Source organism: Phocoena phocoena, chromosome 2, assembly GCF_963924675.1.
Source record: "Phocoena phocoena chromosome 2, mPhoPho1.1, whole genome shotgun sequence".
In the NCBI taxonomy this organism is placed as follows: domain Eukaryota; kingdom Metazoa; phylum Chordata; class Mammalia; order Artiodactyla; family Phocoenidae; genus Phocoena; species Phocoena phocoena.
The window spans coordinates 172,784,768-172,811,888 of record NC_089220.1 but is presented as its reverse complement, the minus strand read 5'-3'; the positions used below and the strand labels follow the sequence as shown (position 1 = coordinate 172,811,888).

General features: G+C 43.3%; 1 protein-coding gene across 1 annotated transcript in view; it reads left to right on the top strand.

The window, feature by feature from the left end:
• Positions 1-27,121, top strand: part of ST8SIA6 (ST8 alpha-N-acetyl-neuraminide alpha-2,8-sialyltransferase 6) — a 134,631-nt gene that overhangs the window by 92,620 nt on the left and 14,890 nt on the right. The window contains exon 4 of the mRNA XM_065872717.1: positions 7,472-7,558. Coding sequence (XP_065728789.1) covers positions 7,472-7,558 — 87 coding nt within the window. The remainder of the gene's footprint in view (positions 1-7,471; positions 7,559-27,121) is intronic.

Genomic DNA, 27,121 nt, shown 5'->3' with positions numbered 1-27,121 from the left:
GCTGGTTGGTGATTTATTGTTCAGTAGAAAAGGACCAGCATATAGGGAAAAAAAACTCTCTTTAACTTTCCGTATTCTTTAGTCTTCCCCTTTATAATACCAGAGGATAATGCTTCATTTCTAGACATAAAAAAAGATTCTTTGAACACAGCCACTCCAGGAAGTAAGTAGCTTGAGTATTGTCTTCTGATTATAAAATGGCCAGGAGTATTTCTCCTTTAAAATATTGATACATATGTCTGCTGTAATGTGTTTGACTTGGTTTCAAGTATCAGGGACTATAAAGTCAAAAGCCCTTCTATGCAGCTAACTTACTAGTAAAATCAGATACATTATGATTGGCGTCTTTCAATATTAATTTACATTGGAGCCAGCTACAATTTATTGGGAGACATACGTCATAAAAACAAAACGTTTTTAAAACTATACATACTTTACAATGAACTTTTATTCTAACTGGCAGTGGGTGATAATTTTAGTGTTCTAGACTAAGCTTGATATAATGGGAAGGATGATTGTCAAAATGACACGAACTCTGCTTTTCAAGTACGCCAAAGTTAAAGTATAATATACATAAGAGTGCTTAAAACCTTTGGAGAAATAAAGTCATCTGTAACTTCCCAAGCTTGTCGTTGCTCCTTGCATCTAATATGATAGCTCTGTTTCACTGAGGCTTAGGACCCCTCTGAATCAGTTTTCTTGATGAGTCAGGTGTGGCAGCAAACTCTTACCTGGCCTTCTTGGCCAGCCTCCATAAGGCTCAAACTGGGGGAAGACTGGAAAGTTCTGAGCCAGTCTCACAGGTTGTGGAACAGGGGTGGAGAAGGATAGGGGCAGTGGTGAGCTCATGTTTAACAACTAGCTTGTGGAGAATGCCGTGACTTGTCACATTTGCTGCTTCCAGTGATGTAAATTGTCCCACCTTGCCTAATTTCAAGCTACCAGTGGTTTAACAACCTGCTCACAACGTTGCTGGACATTTACCAGGCAGTTCTTCCAAGCTTGTATGAGCCAGCTCTAGCACAAAAATGAGAAAGAAAGTATGGAGCTAGGAAGAGAGGTTCCCCACACCCATCCTGCGGCAGCAAAGAGTTGAGAAAAGAGCTTACTCTCAAGTCCAAGAGTTGGCCAAAATGAGATAGGGATTTACTGTGTTTTTTGCTTTTAAAAGTTGCACAGGTTAGATCTCTCACAACATACCCCCTTTCCTCTATTTCCTGTGTGAAATCTCAGCAAATTCTGCATTGATCACGATTGAGGGAGTTCAAAGTCGAAGATGGAGGCAGTCATGGGTTAATCATTGCAAAAAGGGTAAAAGTGTAACCAGATATGCACACGTACACACTCATTTTATTTCATGCTAAGAAATTGGGGGGCTTCCCTGGTGGCGCAGTGGTTAAGAATCCGCCTGCCAATGCAGAGGACATGGGTTTGAGCCCTGGTCCAGGAAGATCCCACATGCCACGGAGCAACTAAGACCGTGTGCCACAACTACTGAGCCTGCGCTCTAGAGCCCGTGAGCCACAACTACTGAGCCCACGTGCCACAACTACTGAGCCCGCGTGCCACAACTAGTGAAGCCCGCATGCCAAAAGCCCGTGCTCCTCAACAAGAGAAGCCACCGCAATGAGAAGCCCGCGCACCACAACGAAGAGTAGCCCCCGCTCGCCGCAGCTAGAGGAAGCCCGCACACAGCAACAAAGACCCAGTGCAGCCAAAAATAAATAAATTTATTTAAAAAACAAAAAGAAAAGAAAAGAAACTGGGAAAGTAGGAAGGATGAGTTGGGTTAATGGACTGGCTGAAGTGACTGACTAGCTACTGAGCTCTAATCTGAGGCTCTTCAGGCAATATGCTGAAGAAGGGGTAGGCTTTAATATAGGGGTAGGTGAGTTGTGAACAGGTCAAGGGAGTGCAAGTCAGCACTGGGGAATGTTACTGAGTAGAAGCCATAATCTGTGGAGTAAGGAAATATTGCTTTGAACTTACAGTAGTTTATGACCTCATTACATTTTGTATTTATAATTAAATTACTCACGTATTTCCTGCGTTAACAAGAATAAAGAATAATCAGCTTGATCTGGGATTGTGTTAGTCTAGAAATGCTTAGCCATCGAGGTCCTGTGGGGAAAGGCATAGTCTAGAAGGGCAGCCAATGTGTAAACACGGAATGAAATTCAATGTGAGAAAGGCTATTATAGAAGTATTGGTCTAAGGACTCTGAGAACACATAGGAAGTAGCAACTTCTCAGTTCTTTAAAAAGCATATTCAGGGCTTCCCTGGTGGCGCAGTGGTTGAGAGTCCGCCTGCCGATGCCGGGGACACGGGTTCGTGCCCTGACCCGGGAAGATCCCACATGCTGCGGAGCGGCTGGGCCCGTGAACCATGGCCGCTGGGCCTGCGCGTCCGGAGCCTGTGCTCCGCAACAGGAAAGGCCACAACAGTGAGAGGCCCGCATACTGCAAAAAAAAAAAAAAAAAAAAAGTCATATTCATTTAAATATACTGTAGATTCAGCGTCACTAGAATTTTGAATTTTAGATATTTGGTCCTCAACAATGGCCGATGTATAATGCTCATTATCGTATTTATATCACCACGGAAAATACAATTTTTTAGCCCAATATGAACATTTTAAAAGTTTTTTAAGGGGTAAATGATGTACAATATACTGTAACTGAAGTGTGCAATGTGAGGAGTCTTGGCATATGTGTGTACCATTACTCCAGTCAGGATTAGGAAGACATCCATCACCCACCAAAGGTTTCTCATGCTTTTTTGTCATCCGTTCCTCTCTACCACTGCTGCCCGTCTTGTGCCAGCCCCCATTTCCAGGCAACTCCTCACGGGCTCTCTGTCACCGTAGGCTAGTTTTTATTTTCTGGAATGGAATCTACGTTGTGTACTCTTTTTTTGTCTATATGTTTCCATCCTTTGTAAGTAGATACTACCATCTGTTCATCCATTCACCTCTTATGGATGTTCACATGACAGTTATTTGGGGCTGTTACAAATAAAGCTGCCATAGAAGTCTTTTTGCGGCTGTAAGTTCGCATTTCTCTTGGAATACCTAGCAATGGAACAGCTGGGTTGCATGGGGTATATGTAGGTTTACCCTTTGAAGAAATTACCTAGTGGTTTTCAGAAGTAGTTGTAGATTTTACGTGCTCACCAGTAGTGTATGAGAGTTCCACTTACTCTGCTCCTTGCCAAACTTAGTGTGGTCTGGCTTTTCAGTTTTAGCCACTCTAGTGGACGCATAGTAGTATATAATTGTGATTTTAGTTTGCAGTTCCCTAGTAGCTAATGTTGTTGAGCATCTTTTCATGGGTTGATTTGCGACCTGTTTATCATCTGTGGTGAAGTGTCTATTCACATCTTTGGCCCAGCTTTTAACTGGGCTGTTTGCCTTATTGAACTTTGAGTTCTTTACATATTCTGGATAGCATTCCTGGTACTGCAGATTTGCTGGTATGAATTCCTTTAGCCTTTTTATACCTGAAAAAGTCCTTATTTTACCTTCATTTTTTAAAAGGTTTGCTCACTCTCGAATCCTCGATCAACAGTCCTGCCAAATCCTGTACTGTATTTTAATGACATTGTCCCACTGTCTCTGACTTGCATTGTTTCTGACAAGTGTGCTGTAATTCTCATCTTTATCTCTATGTACATAATGTGTCTTTTTCCTCTTTTAAGATTTTCTCTTTATCACTGGTTTAAAGAATTTTTTTTTTATTATGTGCCTTGGTGTAGTTTTCTTCATGTTTCCTGTGCTTTGGGTTTGTTGAGCCTCTTGGATCTGTTGGTTTCCAGTTTTTCTTGAATTTGGAAAATTTGCCACCATAATTTTTTCAAAATTTTTTTGGTTTCTTCTCTCTTTCTAGGACCATAATTTCTCATTTAGGCCCCTTGAGGTTGTCTCACAGCTGAATGATCCTCTACAGCTTTTTCATTCAACCTTTTTTCCCCTTTATGTTTCATTTTTAAGTTTCTATTGCTGTGTCTTCAAATTCACTAATCTTGTTTTCTTATACATCATGAGAAATTTAATTTCTTTTTAATTTAATAAATGAAAGTTAAACAAAACTTTAGACTCTGACACATTTGGTTTTTATGATAGGATAATAATTTCTCATTTACTGTACTTTTCATGATATGTTTTATTTTGATGACTTAAGACACAGTTTCAGTTCTCATTGGTTTAATTAAATATTTGTATTTGGCCCTTCCCTTTCCATTTCTCTTTAGTTGAGCTTTGTGAGACAACAACTCTTTTATAACTTAAAAAAATTTTTAATTGAAATGTAGTTGATTTACAATGTTGTGTTAGTTTCAGGTTTACAGCAAAGTGATTCAGGTATATACATATATATATACAACATACATATACTTTTTCAGATTCTTTTACATTATAGATATTATAAGATGTTGAATATAGTTCGCTGTGTTTTATCTATTTTATATAAAGTAGTGTGTATCTGTTAATCACAAACTCCTAATTTATCTCTCCCCCCCCACCCTTTGGTAACCATAAATTTGTTTTCTATGTCTGTGAGTCTGTTTCTGTGTTGTGAGTTGATTTGTATCATTCTTTTAGATTTCACATATAAGTGATATCATATGATATTCATCTTTATCTGACTTACTTCAGTTAGTCTGATAATCTCTAGGTCCATCCATGTTGCTGCAAATGGCATTATTTCATTCTCTTTTGTGGCTGAGTAATATTCCATTGTGTGTGTGTGTGTGTGTGTGTGTGTATACATATATATATATATCACATCTTCTTTATCCATTCATCTGTTGATGGACACTTAGGTTGCTTCCATGTCTTGGCTATTGTGAATAGTGCTGCAATGGACATTGGGGTGCATGTATGTTTTCAGATTAGCATTTTTGTCTTTTCTGGATATATGCCCAGGAGTGGGATTGCTGGATCATATGGTAACTCTATTTTTAGTTTTTTGAGGAACCTCCGTACTGTTTTGCATAGTGGCTGCACCAACTTACATCCCCACTAACAGTGTAGGAGGGTTCCCTTTTCTCCACACCCTGTCCAGCATTTGTTATTTGTAGACTTTTTAATCATGGCCATTCTGACTGGCGTGAGGGGTTACCTCATTGTAGTCTTGATTTGCATTTCTCTAATAATTAGTGATGTTGAGTATCTTTTCTTGCACCTATTGGCCATCTCTGTGTCTTCTTGGGAGAAATGTCTATTTAGTTCTGCCCATTTTTTCGATTGGGTTATTTGGTTTTTTGTTGTTGAGTTGTATGAGCTGTTTGTATATTTTGGAAATTAAGCCCTTGTCAGTTGCATCATTTGCAAATATTTTTTACCATTCCATAGGTTGTCTTAGGTTCGTTTTGTTTATGGTTTCCTTTGCTGTGCAAAAGCTTGTAAGTTTGATTAGGTCCCGTTTGTTTATTTTTGCTTTTATTTCTCTTGCCTTGGGAGACAGACCTAAGAAAACCTTGGTATGATTTATGTCAGAGAATGTTTTCCCTATGTTCTCTTCTAGGGGTTTTACAGTGCCAAGTACTATGTTTAAGTCTTTAAGCCATTTTAAGTTTACTTTTGTGTATGGCGAAAGGGTGTGTTCTAACTTCATTGATTTACATGAGGCTGTCCAACTTTCCCAGCACCCCTTGCTGAAGAGACTGTCTTTTTCCCATTGTATAGTCTTGCCTCCTTTGTCGAAGATTAATTGACTGTAGGTGTGTGGGTTTATTTCTCGGCTCTCTATTCTGTTCCATTGAGCCATATGTCTGTTTTTGTGCCAATACCATGCTGTTTTGATTACTGTAGCTTTGTAGTATTGTCTGAAGTCTGGGAGGGTTATGCCTCTTTCTTTGTTCTTTTTCCTCAGGATTGCTTTGGTAATTCTGGATCTTTTATGATTCCATATAAATTTTAGGATTATTGGTTCTAATTCTGTGAAAAACGTGAGATGACAATTCTTTTGTTACTTTGCATGATGGACCCTGGTACGCACATTGCTCTGATGGTTGTCCTGTTTCCAGTGTAATCAAATGACTAAAAACCACGCCTTGGTGGTAGATAAGACTTCTCCAGGCAGGAGAGGATAGTCACAATATCACGTCTCTCTCTTGAAGAGCCAGAAATTGAGAGAGCCTTGAGTAGGCTGCTGAATGTGCATGTCTTCTTTTGTTTTCTTTTTTTTTTAGCTTAATGCTGTTTTGCAGAAGGTCTTTAGATTAACTCTCACCATGTGGAGGAAGGTGATCCTCACTCCAGCTGGGAAGTGCCACATCTAGTCAAAGCTTTGGGGCTAGAGTATAGATCTCTCGAGTCCCTTGGTGACAAGACTTGGGGCCCATGAGAGTGAGGTTAAATGGTTGAGGTTAGAAACCTGTATGCAAGTCAAACTATTTTTAATCTCTTCTGTGGTAGCTCTTTGCTTTGTTCTCCTTTAGTATTTTGCAAAGTCTTTCAAGATTTTCAGCTTTTCTTATTAGCTGGTCCAATCGGAACCAAGAGAAAATATTTTCGATTAATCTTGGTGGCAACATTGACAGGAGAGATACCCAAAAGGTAGGTAAATTTCAAGGGCGAAGGAGTTGATTGGTTGACTACCTTCCCCACCTATAAGAAATACCTCCTTTTATAGACAGACTTTGGAGCATCTGCGTTATACTGCATGGGGGTGGAGAAGGTCCTTTTCTGACAAGATTCTTTACTGCCTTCCCCAGACACGCATCAACATATACTCTATCTTTTTATTGCAAAGCCTTGATCTCAAATAGCTGGCAACTAGACTATGCTATTAACTGAAAGGAAATTTAAGGGTTTTTTCACTCAAAAGGCTATATGCATTTTAATTGATAACCGTTAAAGACTAGAGGCTATTTTGTGATTTAAGGGAGTTGTTACTTAATGATGAAATTTCAGGTAGAGGGAGATCTACCAGGGCCTGGGATCCGGCCAAACTGTACCACTATGCCTGTAGATTTTTATGCCAATATACATCTCTTTTAACCTGGCCCAATCTGGTTTTTCAATGTACTGTTCAGAATTAAAATTTAAGATGATTATTTTGTGGAAATGTTGTCCATATATCCCAAGGTAAATCTATCAACTTAGAGTCTGAAAAAGATGGTAAACTATGTATTTATGGTGAGTGTCTATAAAAATGTATTTATTTGTTAACTAGCCATAAGATACGCATGTGAATTAGTGTGCTGTTGTGGTTGGTTCGTAATACTCAACTGGACTTATGAATGTGAAAACTACATATTCCTAAATCAACATAATAATTCTTTGTGAATCACATGCTCCTAGGAGTTTTGAAATGGCTGCGATGTTTACTTCCTTCTACATCACCTTATTTCAGAAAAGATTTAGAGGGCTAACATGAGTAGATTATAAGTGTCCTTTAGAAGACTTACATATTCATTTAGCAATAAGTGAGATCTTTCTTTTCTAATTTCATTGACATTTGGCTTGTAGGTATTCAGAGGATGACTATCTTCAGGTCGTCACTGGTATCCAGAGCTGTCCATGGAAGCGACAAGCAGAAGAGCATGAGAAGTTTAGGTAAAAAGTTTCTTCATAAATAATACGAGATTCAAAAACGTTTTGTGCATTCGCTTTGTCGCTAAAATAAGCAATGCGCTGTTAAAAAGAAGCGTAGAAGGGGCCAAGCGACCATGAGGGACTTTTCGTTCTGAGATCCTCTCACGAGGCACAAGGCCCTGTATCCCCAGCTCTTAGCTAGAAATTTGTAATTATGTTGCTGAAATTAATTACAGAAATCCCAACTTCAAAAGGAAGGTTTTTGTTGTACTTTTTATCATACTTTAGAGGATGTTGCTGCTTCTTCGTACCATTTGTATTTGACGTGTATTTGTAACTAACATGTAGCAGTGTAAAGGAATTTTGGAAAACATAGAAAGAAAAAGAAATCACCTGTGGTCCCAACGCTCTAGAACAAAAACTATGTTCCTTTCTGCATATTCCCTTCCCGTTTTTCTCATTAGCTTTTTAATCTCAGCACCGTTCAGGAGCATGAGATGCTCCAGGTAATAACCCAGGGGGGCGCCGTCAACCTGACAAGACCAGGTAATCAGTGGATGATTACAGAGCTGTCTAGTGCTTGAATACCTGGGAGCCCACCCAGACGGAAATAAATTGTGTCAAAACAGTACCCTGCGGGGGATACCTGGGTAGTTGTTCCCTGGCACTGCTTCCTCCCATTATCTGCTCATAGGGTGCAGCCAGGCCAGGTATCTCTGTGCCTGCCTGGGCTACCTTGCTCTGCTTTTCTTTGCCACATTCTGACTCTTTGCTTTGCATCAACACAGGTTTTGTCTTGTGCCAGGTTATTACAATTCGGTCATATGTTTTTATCTTCACTGGTTCCTGTTTTCAAAATTTACGTTAAGCGTCAACACTTCTAAAAACCTTATTAAAGAGACTTGGCCTTCCCCTGAGATTCTCTTAACGCTGTTCAGTTCTGTTTGCTGTAGGAAGCCAGTTCTTCTGCATGCAGGGTCCTTCAGTCAGTACATGCTGGAGGCATTGGACCAGCTGTCTTTGAATCTGGTGCCACTGGAGACGGGTTGTGGGCAGCTCCCATTGGGTAAGAGAGAAACTTCCTGATTGGGTTAAAGCTGAAAATGAACATCTTTCCTCCACCGGGTAGACACATGGTTGTCATGACCTCCTGTAGGATTCCATTGTCTTTCCTAACTGGCAGTTAAGAGTGTGGGATTCTTGTGTAACTATTTCATCTCCAGGACATTTTGTGCTAGATCGTCCACTATAGACTGAACTTGTCCCCTCCAAAGTCATAAGTTAAAAATCTAATCGCCAACAGGATGGTATTCGAAGGTGGGGCCTTTGGGAGGTAGGAGGTGATTGGGTTATGAGGGTGGAGCCCTCATGAATGGGATTCACGACCTTATAAAAGAGACCACGTACTGCTGTCTCACCTCTTCCATCATGTGAGGACACAACAAGGAGACAGCTGTCTAAGAACCCAGAGGTGGATTCTCACCAGACACTGAATCTGCCAGCACCTTGGTCTTAGACTCCCAGCCTCCAGAACTGTGAAAATAAATTGTTGTCTATAAACCACCTGGTTTATAGCATTCTGTGATAGCGGCTCAGATGGACTTAGACACAGTCCTACCGAAGACTAGATTTGAGAGATTCTCGTGACAGGAAGACCTGATAGAAAGTTGCAAGGGCAATTGTAACCTAAGCGATCACAGGGTCAATGAGTAGCAGAAGAGTCTGGTTTTGAGAGACCTTTCTACAAGTGCAGAGTAGGCAAAAAAAGAAAGAGAGACCTATGGAGGTATTGAACTATTGAGGATTAATCCCAGATAATTAGCTGGAAGGACTAGATGAGTAGTGACACCGACAATTAAAGTCGGGATAAAGGAGCTTCCACTTGTGGCGGTAAAGTTGATTCAGGGCAAACCTCCTGAGAATAAAACAAACAAAACGAAGTATATGAAACACTTCTTTTGAGGGCAGTGGAGAGCTACCAAGGCAGGGGGAATTTCCAGGACTAAGGTCCAGAAGAAGAGAGAAGCTGAAGGAGAAGAGATGCCTTTGGAGCTGCTTTCCCTCACAAGGAACTTGCTGGATGCAAAAGCGGAAGCCTGGAGGAGAGGTAGAGACATAGAGCAGGGCTTCCAGCATACCCTAGAAGAGACCAGTTCTCTAAAAGACTGAAGCCCAATTGAAGTCATTTCCGTGCTCCCTTGGATTTAGGTCTGCCCTCAGCCTAGATGCCTGATAAAAACAAAATAATCCTGGGGCATCATTTAATCCATTGAGGGTCCTGAATAGAACAAAAGGGTAGACGAAGGGCAAACGTGCTTCCTCTGCTTGAGCTGGGACATTCATCTTCTCCTTGGCCATCAGCCTTTGGACTCCTACTGGGACTTACACCATTGGCTCCCTTCGTCCCCAGGCTTCGGATTTGGGCTAGAACTACACCACTGGTTTCCTGAGCCTCCAGCTTGTAGACTGTCTATCGTGGGCCTTGTCAGCCTCCGTAATCATGTGAGCCAATCCCTCATAATAAATGTTCTTTCTACATATCTAAATTAAAAAAAAATAATCCTCTCTGGAAGAAGGTAACCTCCTTCTGAGCCTTGAATGATCTCTGCAAGTTTTTATGCACGACGTCTAGCTCAGTTAAAAGGAGAATTCTTTTTAAAGGTTTTTTTCCTTCTTTCCCTCGTGTGTGTGTGTGTGTGTGTGTGTGTGTGTGTGTGTGTGTGTATGTGTGCACGCACTAAAAATCAGGAGTCTCTTTGAATCCAAAGCCATGTGAAAGTCACTGGTGCAAATGATAATGGATAGATGCTGTGTAGATGGCTGGTATGCAGATTGGCCATTTTTTCCCTTAGAACCATCTCAGTATAAAAAGTGCATCCATAACTGTGATGATTACCCCATGGTAATCATCTATCCCTTCAGGGCCAATTTAAGTAAACATCTGGGACCGGAACACTTGTTGTTCGTTGTCTTTCAAGAGAACAGTCATGGTGACATTTATTTATTTACTTGAATATGTATTATATTGGTACATTCTTTTTATGGACGTATTTGTGAACCAAATTATATAAACCCTCATCAGAAATCTGTGCAACTAAATCATAGTAAATCATTCACTTTCCTCAGTTTTTACTGATATAGCTGGCCAAATCTGGGGAGTTTCTGGCTTATTTATAAAGCTGGCGTTATAGAAATGTCCCCTATTCTTATAGATGTCAAGTAACTAAATAGTATTCTATTGTATTTTATTTATTTATAGCAATTTATACCAAATTGAAGAAAAGTGAAAGGTGGTAATATTCTTTTAGCAGGAATAACAAAAGTTACATTAAATTCTGAAAAAATGTGAGCAAGTGAATATATTCTAAATCCAGCTGTAGCCTGATTATTGAAACTCCCAAAAGTTGACACCTAGGGGCTGTTTGAAGATTATGGGACTTCGTGGTCACAGGATCTCAAAATCAGAGAGCTTGTAAAAGCTTTCCTTAGATAAATATGCCACTTGCTAGCATAGGGCATGCATTTTATTTATCAATAAATATTTGTTTCGGGATTACTCTGTCAAAGCACAGTAGGCTTAAGCCTGTTACACAGGCTTAAAGTAGAACCTCAAACACAAAGTAGAACCACAAACACAAACCTCAGGCACAAAGTAGGACCTCTGTAAATATGTATTAAATAAATGGATGCATGAAAACCAACAAGGGAATGTAGGGTTTTCTTACTGATTTCAAAGATATTGAAACAGTTTGGAGAGACAAGAAATAAAAGTGTGAATATTTATGATTTAACGTAAAAGTGAGTGACGTATACAAATACCGTAGTAGATCAACGCTCGGTCACTGTGGGATGTAATTTCTTGAAACGTTTTGTGGAAAGAGGCGGGGCTTGAGCTGTAGCTCTGAAGACAAGTGGAAAGAGAGGGAGAGACCAGGAGCGATGGGACCAGGGATAAACATGAGTGAGTTTCAAGACCAGCTTCACCGTTGCAGTGAACTTGTACTAGAGGGTGCTTGGGATGCAGGGGAGACTCATAGGTAGACGGGGTCGGCCTGATGATGTACAAGACTGATTATCAGAGTAAAATCCTTCCCCGGGCTTTCTGTAGATACCGGGAGCCCAATAGGGATATTGCCAGCAAGGGAATTACGTGATGAATCTATTATTTTAGGGAATGCATTCAGTCAGCAGAGTCTTAGGAGGGAATGAATAGACTGAAGGAAGCCAGGGCAGTCAGGGGCTGGTGGGAGAAAGATGACTGCAATATGATGAAGATCTAAAACATCACTGGTAGCTATAGAAATAACAAGGCAAGGACACTTGGCTGTGAGCTCCTGAGGACATGTTTTATTGTTTCTAATCTTTGTATCTCCTGTGACCATCACATAGATGGTACCCAATAAACAGCTGTAGTAAACATGAGTGAAAAAGGGGCAGGACTTGGTTGCTTATTGATTCCTAGTTTTCTAATTGCAGGAGAAAGAAAAATAGGGTCAAAGACCCATGAGAAAATGTGGGTCTGGTCGATTGGGGTAATAGTGGTGCTAGTGACAAGTAGAAAGCTTTCAAGGGGCAGTTGCTTTTGAGAAGATAAGCCTATTTGGGGCAGACTGTGTTTGAGATGACTTTGGTACAACCAGATGCAGAAGATGTTTCCTTGGTCTGGGATTAACACGGAAAGTGTTGAGAGAAAATGGGCTCTCCCAGGAAAGAAAGTTTAAAGGCTAGGTTACGTAAGAAACATGGCCCTGGAAAAGCCTATCTTCTCAGCAGTCTTAATTTTTTTTCCATTTAACGGTGTTTGTCCTCTTTTCATAGATTCTTAATGTCATTCAGTAATTTAATTGTGAGTCTGAGAACTTGTACCTGGGGTCTGAGTCCCTAACTTCCCTCAACCTTTACCTGGAAACATCTGAGATCTATATTGGTGGTTCCATGAAGCCCTTGAAATTGTAGGTGACACTTTGCACATGTTTCTGGGGAAAAGATCCCTAACTTTCATCAGACTCTCAAGGAGCCTGGGAGCCCCAGAGTGGACTAAAATATTTCTAAGAACTCTTCCAGACCTGAGGCTCTGTTTGCTTTGGGGTTTGATCGTTTGTTTCACTTTTCCATGTTAAGCATGATTATTGTTAAGTTTAGGTGTGGCTATAGCTCAGATTTATCCGTACTTGTAATTCTAAATTAATTAATTAAATTAATTCTAGACTTCAGTTATGAATTGTTATTTCTGTGAGATCCTCAAGAGGGATTTGAGTAAGAGCTGAAAATGTCCTACAGCCTTTTTTCTCCCTTGGCGTATAATTTCATTTACGTATAACTGTACAAAGTTAAGAATGTCAAGCTGTCTGCCTTCTGCTTTCAAAATCGTTAATTAGGGCTTCCCTGGTGGCGCAGTGGTTGAGAGTCCGCCTGCCGATGCAGGGGACACGGGTTCGTGCCCCGGTCCGGGAAGATCCCACATGCCGCGGAGCGGCTGGGCCCGTGAGCCATGGCCGCTGAGCCTGCGCGTCTGGAGCCTGTGCTCCGCAGTGGGAGAGGCCACAACAGTGAGAGGCCCGCGTACCGCAAAAAAAAAAAAAAAAAAAAAAAAAAATCGTTAATTAATTTTCCTATTACCATTATTTTCCCCAAGCACGAGTTGGTACACGTATACTAATTTGTGGAAAATCTAACCTGGATTTCAGTTTAAGAAATTATAGATGGTCCCCCATTTACGATCGTTGGACTTAATGTTTTAATTTTATAATGGTGAAGAAACAATATGCATTCATTAGAGACTGTACTTCACATTTGGAATTTTGATCTTTTCTGTAGTGTCTGAGGACAGAGGGAACAGAAAGTGTCCACCGAACTGCGAAGGTATCTTGAGAATGAAGAATGAGGCAGGCAGCGCCATATAATCAGTGGATCCGTTTATTATATGGTAACTTACATACAGGGTAGGATCAGGCAGACGTTGAGCCAGAGCATATGCAGCTGTACTCTGCATCTCCGGGGGGCAGTTGGGACAATTTTATAGTTAACCTAGGGTATGGGAATATGTGTTTGCAGACAGCAAGTGCATTCCTAAGTCAAGATTTATGATGGGGAGCTAGTCTCATGGGTGCCAGGAATACGTCCGCGGACGAAGGTCTTTATCACTGTTTGGAGACTAACACAGCACAGAAACCACCTGGACCTAATGATGATTAAACAACATCTATGAACTACAAAGCCCTTGACAACAAAGAAGAGATTTACCCCCAGTGCAGTCCTAGGTAAGGTCATTGGAAGGACAGGAGGAACCGAACAGGCCTGGATGGCATCAGTATGCTAACAGCCATGCACCAGGATAGCGATAAATACCTGGTATTATTTCGTGATGCTGAGCAGTTCCCAGGCAGCCTGGTGGTCACGAGTGTGAATAACCCACGCGCTGACAACCATTCTGCTCTTCATCTTCAGTACAGTATTCAATAAATTACAGGAGATATTCAACACTTTATTAGAAAAGAGGCTTTGTGGTAGATGATTCTGCCCAGCTGTAGGCTGATCTAAGTGTTCTGAGCACGTGTGAGGTAGGCGAGGCTAAGCTGTGATGTTCGGTAGTTTAGGTGTATTAAATGCATTTTTGACTTAGGGTATTTTACACTTCTGTTGGGTTTACTGGTGTAATCTCATTGTAAGTGGAGGAAGGTCTGTATTGGTTTCCACACTGTCTCCCTGTCACGTTTAGAGATGGATAGGTAATCATTTGCTTGAGCAGGACACTTGGATGTTGGAGAATAATGTTACCGAGTCCAAGCTTGTACTTCTCGCCATGCAACAGGTCAGTAAGTTGACAGATGAGTTGTTGCAGCGAGGACGATCGCCTTTATTTGGAAAGCCAGAAGGCTGAGAGGATGCTGGACTGGTGTCCCAAAGAACCATCTTGCCCGGGTTTGGACGCTAGTTCCTGTTATTGCTGCAAATATTTTCTGGTTCCTGCCAGACTCGGGAGGGGATGCGTTAATTCATTTTTTCCTGCAGCCACTCACAGGTGGGCCTGGTCAGGATGTTTCCTGTGAGCGAAACAAAGGTATTTTAGCTTAAGCCGCAGGCATGCGAGGCAGGGTTCCTAGAGATGGGCCATACTTTTACATCCCTTTAGTGATGCTCTAGCAAAAGCAATAGAGCAATAGAATACAAAAGTTGAAGTAAAAGAAACAGATCCAGTATGGAATTAGATGTGCTTTTCCCTATTACAATAACATCGAAATACTTAAATTTAAATTAAATGTTTTATGAAAAGCTCCCGACTCCTCTTCCTTGTCTTCCTCTGCTTCGCCCTTGAAAACTCTTTTGTGAAGCTCTGGAAACTTTTGGTTAGCAGGTTTTATCCCAGCAGAAGATTTTTTTTTTTTTTTTTGTGGTACGCGGGTCTCTCACTGTTGTGGCCTCTCCCGTTGCGGAGCACAGGCTCCAGACGCGCAGGCTCAGTGGCCATGGCTCACGGGCCCAGCCGCTCCGCGGCATGTGGGATCTTCCTGGACCGGGGCATGAACCTGTGTCCCCTGCATCGGCAGGCGGACTCTCAACCACTGCGCCACCAGGGAAGTCCATGGTAGCAATTTTAATAAATCTCAAATTATCCCCTCAGGTTTGGTTTGATTAAAATTTCTTGAAAGTAACTTTGTCTTTCTTTGTGTTGGATATAAAAGAAAAGATTCCATTGCTGTCTTAGTAGATTCCTTGATATTTCTAAAATAACAGCCAATGTGTTGCTTTCATTTTTATTTGAGCTCCTTGGACAAAATACAGTGTTAAACAAAAGAAACTTACAGACTACATATCACATACGTTAATTTTTTTACTATGTGACACTTACATGTTTGATGATTTAGTTATGTGAAAGGCTATAAATTCTGCAAATAAATAGATGGATAACTTAATCAATATTTTTCAAGAAATCGTAGAACTGAGCAACCAAACTTAGTTTGACCAACAAAGTTTTCAACTATTTTCTAAAACATGTCTGCAGAAGCAATAGCTATGGTTTGATTTCAGATAGCATGTGGTGAGCTTACTCCCTTTTTTTTTTTTCATTCAGTCAACACTTAACATTATTAAGTCCCAGACATTTTGTCTTGTAGCATAGATTTCTTGGAGAAAAGCAAAAGTCATCTCTATCAGGGGCTTCTTTTCATTATACAAAACCATGTTCATTTTTCTGAACCTCCTCGTACCCTTTAAATTGTCTGCTGCTTACGATTCATGCAGGGTGACTCTGATGACAGCTCAAAGCAATACATATTTTTTTAAAAATTTAACAAGGTGTTTGCACTTTGTGATAGGTGTTTTGGGTCAGTTGTCAGATTGAAAAAGCTTCTTGCCCTCGTTTCCTCTGCCTCGAGACCATTTTTCAGTGTTAATATTCTGTCATATCATTTTCTGTTTGTCATGCCATACAGGCTGCCTGTGCATTTAGAAAAGCAACAAAAACCACACCATGTCATTACACCTGCTGTATTTAATAATAGAAACTGTCTCTGTACATTTAGAGACTAGTTCCTGTCTCAGTCTACAGAATATAAACTTCGCCATAAAAATGCCATCAAACCACATGGGATTCACTGATCGTCTAAATTTTATTTCAAAAACGTATCTCCCAAGTTGTACTAGGTATTAACCATATTGCTTTATGCTCCTAGGTTGGAGAAGTCTTCTTCTAGACCACCCTGCCTTTCAAGCCTTCTGCGCCCTGTTACGTTGCTTGGGGTATCTTCATTGGTACATTACATTGTTTAAACACTGGTGCAATGTCCCTGTATACGTAGAGGTCTTTCTCCAGTGTTTCAACATTATCTCCTTCACTTCTGAGTTAGCATTTCAGTGGAGGTCCTGTCCTTTGCTTTGACAGTCATAGTCTTTCATATTCTAGTTACCTTGGTTTACTTATATTCTACTCAAATAGATGAGCTGATCTTTCATAAACGTCCAGATATCAGTGTATACATATAAGGGGAAAACTCAGTCATCTGAGATGCGGATGGAATTTGGTCCTTATTCGTTCTCTTCCTTAACCTGAAACTTGTGTGAATCCCACATTGAACAGGGAATCACACACCCTCTTGGATTTTCCTATGGCTGCCGGGTTATGAAGCAGAACTTTGAGTGGGTTGAGGTAAAGCTAAAATTGTGAAGTGTGTGAAACTGTCCATTTATTGTATATTTCAAAACGTATCGAACACCCAGCTCTGGGTCAGGTGCCTGGGCTTCCTTCCCCCCCCGCCTTTTTGACCTTCTGTAAATTATCCCAGTTCCTTCCTCATTTCTCTCTTGCTTCTCAATGCGATGCCTCAGGGTCCAGAGACACGATGGGATGTCAGGTTTCCACGTTCCCAAATGTCTTCTCCCTCATCCTTCCTCAAAACTCCACTTTCTCTGTGCCAGACCACCCCTGCCATGGGACGTACTAATTCATGTTATGATGTGAATGATGAATGGGTGGCCTTTTCAAATGCCATGCCTCCCATTCTGTATCTAACTGGATTTGTTAAGGATAGTCACCAATGTCTGACTTTCTAATTCCAAATGTCTAGGCCATTCTGCCATCCTACTTTTGTGAGAGAGCCAAGAATTGGAAAGTAACACTCTGTGTGATTAGTACCACGAATTAACCTGAATCAGGGATGACTGTCAATTCTCCCATCCTATCTTTCAGTGTGATACCAACCTGATAATCCCACAAACTAATAACAGATCCACGCTGGGTTGCTGGAATTTTTCCCAGTGGTCTGGGAGGCTAGTTCAATCTCACGGGTGGTTCTGTTTTAATTTAGGTGTAGGCATATTGCTAAAAGGTAGTGTCTATCTGAAGCCCTTAATTCTTCTGATGTGTTGGGGCTGAAACGGAATGTTTTCATGCCTTTTGAATCCCTGCGAAGCACTGGAATTCTTAGATCGTTGTATTCTTTAAAAGCAGTCTGCTTTTTGGACTTCCCTGGCGGTCCAGTGGTTGACTCCACGCTTCCAGTGCAGGGCGTGTGGGTTGGATCCCTGGTCGGGGAACTAAGATCCCACATGCCGCATGCAGCCAAGAAATAAAAAAAGGAAAAAAAAAAAAACCACAGCAAAACCAATCTGTGTTTTTAGTGTGAAACGCATATTCATTGTGAGCCAGGTGATTCTAAAATCACGGTATATTGACCCGCCATCTTGATCTGAGTTTTCATTTCACCTCTTACCCAAAGACCCTTCTCCACTGCATAACCGAACCCTGGAAAGAGTTGTCTGTACTCACCCTGTCTTCCACCCACATCCTTAACGACAACATTTCACCTCTGTCAGCAGTGACCCCACATGCTAAATCCAAAAGGCATTTTCCCTTCCCGTTTTGTTTGAGCTCTCACCTCTTAACCAGGATCTGGAAATGAGAAACCGTTCCTCGCTCCTTGGAAGATTCTCACCCTGGGTTTCTGTGTTGCTCCATTTGTTCTTTTAGCTCCTCCCCCCTCATCCCCATATCAGTCCCTCCTCGAGTCCTGTTTTTAGTTTAGAAATGTCTCTCTAGAACGTGGGAATCCTTGCTGGTGCACAAGAGACACTCCACGGCTGACTGTGGTCTGGAGGACTCTGGTTCTTCGCTATTTCTCCTTTCGATTACTGCAGTGACCTTCACAAGGGTCATCGTCCATCATGCTGGTGCCCTTCTCCTCCGTTCTCCGTACAATAGCTGGATGGCTTTTTCACAAAGTTTTATTGGAGTATGGTTGATTTACAATGTTGTGTTAGGTTTGGATGTACGGCAAAATGATTCAGTTATACATATATTCATTCTTTTTCAGATTCTTTACCCACATAGGTTATTACAGAATATTGAGTAGAGTTCCCTGTGCTCTACAGTAGGTCCTTGTTGGTTATCTATTTTATATATACTGGTGTGTGAATGTTAGTCCCGAGCTCCTAATCTATCCCTCCCCACCGCCTTTCCCCTTTGGTAACCGTATGTTTGATTTTGAAATCTGTGGGTCTGTTTTATAAATAAGTTCATTTGTATCATTTTTTAAAAATTAGATTCCACACGTGAGTGACATCATATGGTATTTGTCTTCCTCTGACTCACTTCACTTAGTATGGTAGTCTCTTGGTCCGTCCATGTTGCTGCAAATGGCATGATTTCGTTCTTTTTTATGACCGAGTAGCATTCCATTGTATATATGTACCACATCTTCTTTGGATGGGTTTTTTTTCGTGGAAATTGGGTGATGACGGGGGGTCACAACTCACTTCCACCAAGCCTACGCCTGCCCCAACCTGTTTGGAATCCGCTGGGTGTGGTGGTTGTTTTGTGGGGCCGGGGGTGGGGTGCATTCAAAACTGAGACTTAAACTCCCTTAAGGCCCTATATTTCCTGGCCACTACCTACTTTTCCGGCCTCACCTCGCACCACACACTCCGCCTGGCTCTTTTTGCTCCATCGCGTTGGTCTTCTGTCTCATCAAATGTCTGATACTTGCTTCAGCCCCGGAGGCTTGACAGCTCTGTCCCTTCTGCCCCCCATGCCCCTGTTCAGGTGCACCAGCCTTTCAGATCCCACATCCATCATCTCTTGTTCAGGAAGGCCTTCCCTGAACACCCTGATGAAGTCATTGCTGCTGTCCTGTGATGAGATTCTCCTTCAGAACACTGATCACGAGTATGGATTGGGATTTTGTGTGTGGGATTAATTTACAGCCCTGGTTACCTGTGATCCATGTATTCTATAGAGTGCAAAATATTGATGGGAAAACGCTTTCATCAGGAAGAACCACGAATCTTTCTAGATGGTTCTAAAATGAGTCAGGGCTCAGTATAGGAACCAGGAGTTGGAAAGTATACTCAGGTTTCTGGGACCGAGCTTCTCATTGGCTTCATGTGTCTTATTTGATTGACCTTTTGTTTGTTTTCCATAGTCATTGATTTTATGTTATATTTGATCTCCCTATGAATGCTGAGTTCCTACTAGGGACCATTTTACCTTGGACGAGAGGCACCTGGGCAGTTGGTTATTTGTAGCATCACTATCGTTCTTATTAGGTTAAGTCACTTCTCCCGGCCAGTCCCTTTATCAGTTTGATAAAGATGAGTAATACCTTCTTTCATGAGTTTTTATGAATTTTCAATACATAGCATGTTCAGTACAGAGTCCGTTATATGTTAAATTCTCAATACTTGATCACTATTATTATTATCATTGTCGGTTTAATATCATTTTCCTAGCTTACAATGAATATTTTACTAAAAATAGTAGGCTGCAGTCTTCCTGTGCATCGTCTGCAGTAGAAAAGGACTTACCTTTCCAGGAACCGTCTGTGGCTTGTCCCTCCCTTTCAAGACGGCCGGTCAAATCATGTTTGGCAACACGCTTCAGAGGTCCAACAAGGAATGACTTTGAGTTGCCTGAAAATTAACCAGCCTAATTCTAGGCAGTGCACAGAGTTCTGCATCCCGTTCTTTCCCCAGATTACTTAGCCCCTCAATGGGGACAAAACCCTAACCGTAACCCTAACCGTAATCCTACCCTGGCAAGTTCAGGGTAGGATGCCTTATCTATTGGGCAAAGCCTGAGGGCAGAGATGAAAAGTCAGGATGTGGAGGGAAACCAGAGGCCAAAAGCAAGAAAATAAGTGCCCAGGTCCCGGAGGCCAGGCAGACACAGAAGCTGAGCTTGGGGCTGTAGCCAAAAAAGCAGAAGATGGTGAATTCCTCAGTGAGCCATGGGGGCTGACCTGGAAGAGTACCTGAGAGGTGAGCAGCTGTGGTGGCTGCTGGGAGCACTTGTGGCCCATTTGTCCATGTGAGTCAGGCTCAGAAATGATCATGGTCAGAACCGGCCTCCTACCTGTCCCTCCATGTGTGCGGGACGGCGACTCCCATCCCTAGCACAGAAGGAGCCCTTTGCCAGACACAGGCATCGCTTGTCACTGAGGCACACGATTAGGACTTGGTCAGTTTAAAGGTCATGAAATAATGGGACCTTTTATAAAAGAAAGTAATGTCAACACAAAATATACGGGGAACAGTTTAAATGCTTCCCAGACCAGCATGCTGGTGCAATCACACGTGAGATCGATTCACCCTTGTAATGATAAAACTCTATCTTCGTAGGGTTCAGAGTGTTACTTCAGGATCTTTTTTTTTTTTTTTTTTTTTTTTTGTGGTACGCGGGCCTCTCACTGTTGGGGCCTCTCCCGTTGCGGAGCGCAGGCTCAGCGGCCATGGCTCACGGGCCCAGCCGCTCCGCGACATGTGGGATCTTCCCGGACCGGGGCACGAACCCGTGTCCCCTGCATCGGCAGGCGGACTCTCAACCACTGCACCACCAGGGAAGCCCCTTCAGCATCTTAAATACATTGCCAGACGGTGTCTGCAAAAAGAAAAAAAAAGTTTCTTACTCCTTTTTTTCCCCCCCTCCCAAATATCTAACTAAACAGAAGTAGAAACGAATGGCTTCTTTGCGTGTTCGTCACGCATTGAGTAATAATGACTCTGACCTGGAGTTTTTTTTGTTTTTTCTTTTTTGGTCTGCAAAGTAAAATATATTCCGGAATCTTACCATTCATCTTAATAGCTGATTCTGTATTTTTAGAACTTGTGTTTTCCACACTTACGTAATTGGCTGTTGACTTTAATGGAACAATGTTTGAAAGTCAGGAGCCAGTCCCGCGATGGGGCCCTGGGAGAGACTTGGGCAAGTTCATTTGGTCATAGCTTTGTGCTCATTCAGAATGGCCTCTGGACCAGCCAGAGGACTGAGTCTCTCTTCTGTGTTCAAAGGCTTCGCAACCCTCCTTCTTCACAATCTAACTTCTCATTCCACTGCTGCCTGCCATGTGATCTCATTCTCTCCTTATGAGACCTGGGATGAGTGAAAACACCGACAGGTTACTACAATACCGCAAGATGCAAAGGCCATCCCCCCATCTTGCTTTTGTTTAAGCTGCTCCCTGTGTCGGTGAAGGCATCGCCCCCTCCCAGTGGCCCCTATCAGAAGCCTGTGTTTTACCCTTGACATCTTCCCTTCAGTGCCCGTTTGCCGTTCATCACCAAACTTCCACGGTTTCACATCCTAAGCATGTCGCGAAGCCATCTCCTTCTCTCTCTCCTCCACCAAAACTTGGGGCTGAATTACCGGGATGGTTAATTTTCTGTGTCCCCTTGACTAGGCTGTAGTGCTCAGTTATGTAATCACATGTGAGTCTAGGCATTGCCGTGAGGGTGTGGCTTACATCTACCCTCAGTTGACTTGAAGTAAAGGCGATGACCCTTGACAGTGTGCGTGGGCCTCCTCCAATCAGCTGAGGTCCTTCAGGGCAAAAAGTGCAGTTTCCCAGAAAAGAAGAGATTCTGCTTCAAGACTGCAGCATCACCTCCTGCCGAGTTGCCATCCTGCCCGCCTGCCCTGCAGATTTTAGAGCTGCCAGCTCCCCTGATTGTGTGGGCCAATTCGCTAAAATAAATCTAGATAGGTAGACAGACAGACATCAGTATTGATAGACTCCTGGTTCTGTTTCTCTGGAGAGCCCTAACTGATAGAGCTGCTCTAATTATCTCTTAACTGTTACCTAGTTATTAACTGGTGTTCTGGTTATCTGTTGCTGCCTAATAAACTGCCCCAAAACCTGATGATTTGGGACTTCCCTGGCAGTCCAGTGGGTGAGACTCTGCGCTTCCACTGCAGGGGGCACGGGTTCGATCCCTGGTCAGGGAACTAAGATCCCACACACACGTCCAAAAAAAAAAAACCAACTTGATGACATAGGCGATGATTTCATATTCTCTCACAGTTCCACTGGCTGACTGGGCTGAACTGGGGGACTCTTCATCAGGGGCTTTCATATGGTTTGTAGTCCGGTAGGGGGCTGGACTGGACCTCCACGATGGCTCCCTCCCACGGCCGGCAGTTGACATTGGCTTTTGTAGGAGCTCAGGTCGGGCGGCCAGCTACAGCACCTGCAAGGGAGCCTCTGCGTGTGCCTCGTGTTTCTTACAGCATGGTGGCTGGATTCCCTGTCCAGAGGTTGAATGTTCCAAGAGACTCAAGCAGAAGCCCCAAGACTTTTATGACCCAGAATGCCACTTGTGCTGCATTGTCTCAGTCACAGGGGTCACAAAGTTCAGCCCAGATTCAAGGGAAGGAGCTTTAGATTTTACTTCTTGACGTGAGGAACACCTCGCGTGCGTGGGGAGAGAAGGAAGAGGTAGCGGGCATCTTTGGAGACCATCTCCAATACTGGGTCACTGCTGTATCCTCCCAACTGATGGCACCGGCTTATTCAGACACCCCCCCATCTGTCCTCCCCACTGAAGCCAGGGCACACACCCTAAAATCTCATTGTAACTCTGCCGTAACTAGACCTTCCCTGACTCGTCCTTTCCCACAGGAGGAAGCTGAGTTGTTCGCCCCGTCTTGCTTCTAAGACTTGTCGTGGTGCAGTTCTGCAGCGTTGCCCGCCTAGTACACCACCCACCAGGCCAGACAGAGTTCCTTTCAACATTTTGCGCGTCCCACGTTCTTCGTTCTCCCATCTTGCACACTCCCTGTTTTCTGTTTCTCAGTGTCTTCCTCCCTCTCTTTCTCTTGCCTTACCTGGCTCCCTTTATTCACCTTTTGGTTCTCAGCTTAAACTTTGCTTCTTCTAGGGGCACTGAGTCCTGACGCCCCAGGTTCAAGTGGAACAGCTTGCCCTGGGCTCCCGTCCGCAGGGTCGGCCCAGATCTTGGTTTTGCATGAATATGGACTTGGACTCAGTTAGACTTGCTTTCACTTTGCTTTATTACTGAATCAGCAAAATGTAAACACCAGGTTAGGGGATTCAGGTGAGCGCATTGTCCCACTCAGAGCAGCCCCTAAAGTTCTTGTAGTTTATACAACCCTTGGGCGGTGAGTAAGCTTATGCCACAAACTGTGGGCTCCCTACCTTACACTGACAGCGTGCCAATCTCAAAGGTTCACGCTGTTGTCACAAATGGAGGTTCCATTGGGCTACAGTCTCACCCTTCCAGGTTCCTTTTCTTACGCATCAGTGGTACGCGGCCGGCCTGGCATCAGTGGTACGCGCCCGGCCTGGCATCAGTGGTACGCGGCCGGCCTGGCATCAGTGGTACGCGGCCGGCCTGGCATCAGTGGTACGCGGCCGGCCTGGCATCAGTGGTACGCGGCAGGCCTGGCTTGGCCTCTCCCAGCTCCTGACCCTCTGCTGCTCTCGTCACAGGACTGATGTCGCGATGCTGTGATTGTTTGCTATCATCTCTCTCCCACTAGATTACAAGCTCTTCGTGGGCATTTACTGTTTTCTCTGTTATATCCCTGGTACTGAGAACAGTACTAAGAGCTTGATTTGCTGAATGAATACATGTGAATGAATGAAATCTTCAGTTTACCCTAAACACTGTTCCACGTCACTAAACCTGATTCCTGACTCTGTCCTCTTGGTATTGGCTGTTCATATCTGTCCTCTTTAGTGTCAGACCCTGCCATTGTCTTAGCAGTTCTGTTTTGGTTCCCAGCCCTAAGCAGTCTGTTGCCTGGGCAGAAATTTTGACCTTGGCCTTGACTCCATGGACCCCAGTTCCCAGCCCTCAGTGCTTTAACCTGTATCCAGCTGGGTTTGCCCCTGAGGAAGGGTTTGGATCCTGTTTCACTCTTTTTTGCATAGTTGTGGAAATTCAGCACAGTTTAAAAATATTTAACCACAGTTTACAAAACATCTTGAGCTGTATATTCCCATGAAGGTCATGGAATTTATCTACATGTCTTGTGACAGTGGCTGTGTGGGCTGTGTCGGTGGCTTTATTCCCTCTGTGTGTCTCTGTTATGGTTTATTTGTGTATAATAAGGTGACATTTAGAGAGAGAATAAGGCACACAGACATTAAGACTTAGGTTCAAATCTCAGTCACCAGTTAACCAGCTGTGTGACCTCAGGCAAGTAGCTTAGCCTCTCTGTGTCTCAGTTTCCACATCTGAAAAATAAGAATAAAAAGTAGTGATGATAATAGTGTTCGCCTCATGGCACCTTGATGAGGATTTTATAAGTTATGTAAAGTGCTTCAAAGAATGTCTGGGACAGAAATAAGAGTCACAGATGTAGAAAACAATTTTATGGTTACCAGGGGGGGATGGGGGAAGGGATAAATTGGGAGATTGGGATTGACATATACACGCTACTATACATAAAACAGATAAGCAACAATGACCTACAGTATAGAACAGGGAACTCAATAGTCTGTAATGGCCTATATGGGAAGAGATCTAAAAAAGAGGGGATACAGGTATATGTGTAACTGATTCACTTTGCTGTACACCTGAAACTAACACAACATTGTAAATCAATAAAACAATAGAAGCCCCCCCCCCAAAAAAAAAAAGAATGTCTGGGACATAGTGGGCACCACGCACATATTTACTGTCTTTTACGCAGGAATATTCTTGAGCCACAAACTCACGTTTTGCTTTTTATGTTCCTGTCTGGGCCTCTATCTTGTGGCTCATTCTGACCCCTTTTCTGCCGAATGTGCTGTCTGTGTGAACCCAGGTTTCTGCGTGATCACGTGAGCACATTGCTCTCTGGATCCTTATGGGTCTTGATGTTCTGGTTGTTGGCACGTGACCGTCTCTCACTTTCTGTCTTCCTCTCCTCTGCTTTCCCCGGATTTCACGTGTATGTGTCTGTCTCTTTTCTTTTCCTTCTTGGTCTCATGCTCTGTCCATGTCTTTCTCTTTTTCCCTTGGCTTTAGTTTCCTCTTTCTCATTAACCTGGCTCCCTCTCTTCTGCAATTTACCTGTCACAGGAAAACTGGAAATTGAAAAATATCGTCTGCATTGATTAAATAGCTTTCCATTCTTTTTCAGGAATTTAGAAGCGTAGGAATACGATATTTTCCTTGCTCTCCAGAGGGGGCATTACATTGTCCTTTGCTTATACAACCTTCTGAGGACAGACTTGCCTTGCAATTCAGTGACACTTAATACAAAAAAGACCCCCTATTGAACAGAGGTAAGCAACTGTTCATCACCTTAATTGTTTTGCCCGGAAGGCTTCTTCCAGGTTCTACTTCTGCGCTGCTCCAAGTTCCAGATGACAGCAGGAACAGAGTCTCTTTTATTCCTTGAGCTGTTCCCAGGGTCTAGCACGGTGCCTGAAACCCAGGGTGCTCTCGATGAATAGTTGTGAAATGAGTGAATTCCACTGGGGAATGTTGAGGGTTAAGGGGAGACCGACAAGAGCATCGGGCGACGGAGTCATGGTTCTATCTCCCGTCAGCCTTACTTTAATCTCTTCGCTTTGTTCCTTCATCTACTCAGTAGATCTCGGTAGGTCTCACATCTCCCCTACCCCACCCTTTGCACCCTCACATCACTTGCTTTCTGTGGGCCCTTTCAGTCTTCCTTTTTTTCTTTGCGGTACGTGGGCCTCTCACTGCTGTGGCCTCTCCCGCTGCGGAGCACAGGCTCCGGACGCGCAGGCTCAGCGGCCATGGCTCACGGGCCCAGCCGCTCCGCGGCACGTGGGATCCTCCCGGACCGGGGCACGAACCCGTGTCCCCTGCATGGGCAGGCGGACTCTCAGCCACTGCGCCACCAGGGAAGCCCTCAGTCTTTAACTAGGTGAACTCTAACAGCAGCTGGCTTTCCTCCCTCTGGTCTCCTTCCCTTACTGTCCAGTGACTTGCCCCAAACGTGGGTTTCTTCACTCACTGAACACATATTTATCCTGTGACCCCTATGTGCTGGGCATGTACTAACACCTTCTTGGAGCCTTCCCCTTGCCCCCAGGCTGGTTCAAGCGCCCTTCCTCTGTGCACTTAGCACAGCCTCTTCTGATGTCTATCTGTATCGTGTTGAAATTATATTGAAGTACCAGTCACATTTAGTGTCTGTCTCTCCTGACGTAAGTAAACTCCCAGAGGGCAGGGTCCATCCATGCTTTCCTCATATTTGCGTTTAAGAATTTATAAGTTTTAGTGCTCATGACCTTGAACTATGGCCATTTCTCAGTGGGTGTTGGGTAACTACGGGCTGAATCGTTCTATGCTTTGGTCCTGGTTCAGTATCTCAAAGTTACACAAATCTAATTCCTCCCAAGTCCGTACAGTATCTGAAGACAGCTGTTGAGTCCCTTCTTCTTCCATCTGGATAGTATTAGTTCCGGACAGGCCCTGGTTTCTCAAGGTGCCTTTGGAAGCAGAGTTTCTACACCAGACCCAAGCACAGTGAGTGTGGCTTGAGCATCAAAGAGTAGAAGGCATCTCTCCCCTCTCCTCCCAGGTCACTATTCTTTCATTATATTGTTCAGTTCACAGTGGGATTTTTTAGTGAGCCAGTGTTCACTGCTGAGTTATACCAAGTCAATTTAAAACCTGGGAATCTTACTCCTTAAATGGCTTATGTCCAGGGATGACTTATTCTCAACTTCCACCACCAAATTATTCTTCCTCTCCTCCCTTCCCCCGGCCCCTACGCCACAGAGCTACACACACAGGCCCACGTGCAAACACACGGACTCACACAGAGTCCAGTACGGTCGCTGGGGCGTGATGACTGTGTACGGAGGCTGGGCTGGGGTCTTGTACCTGACG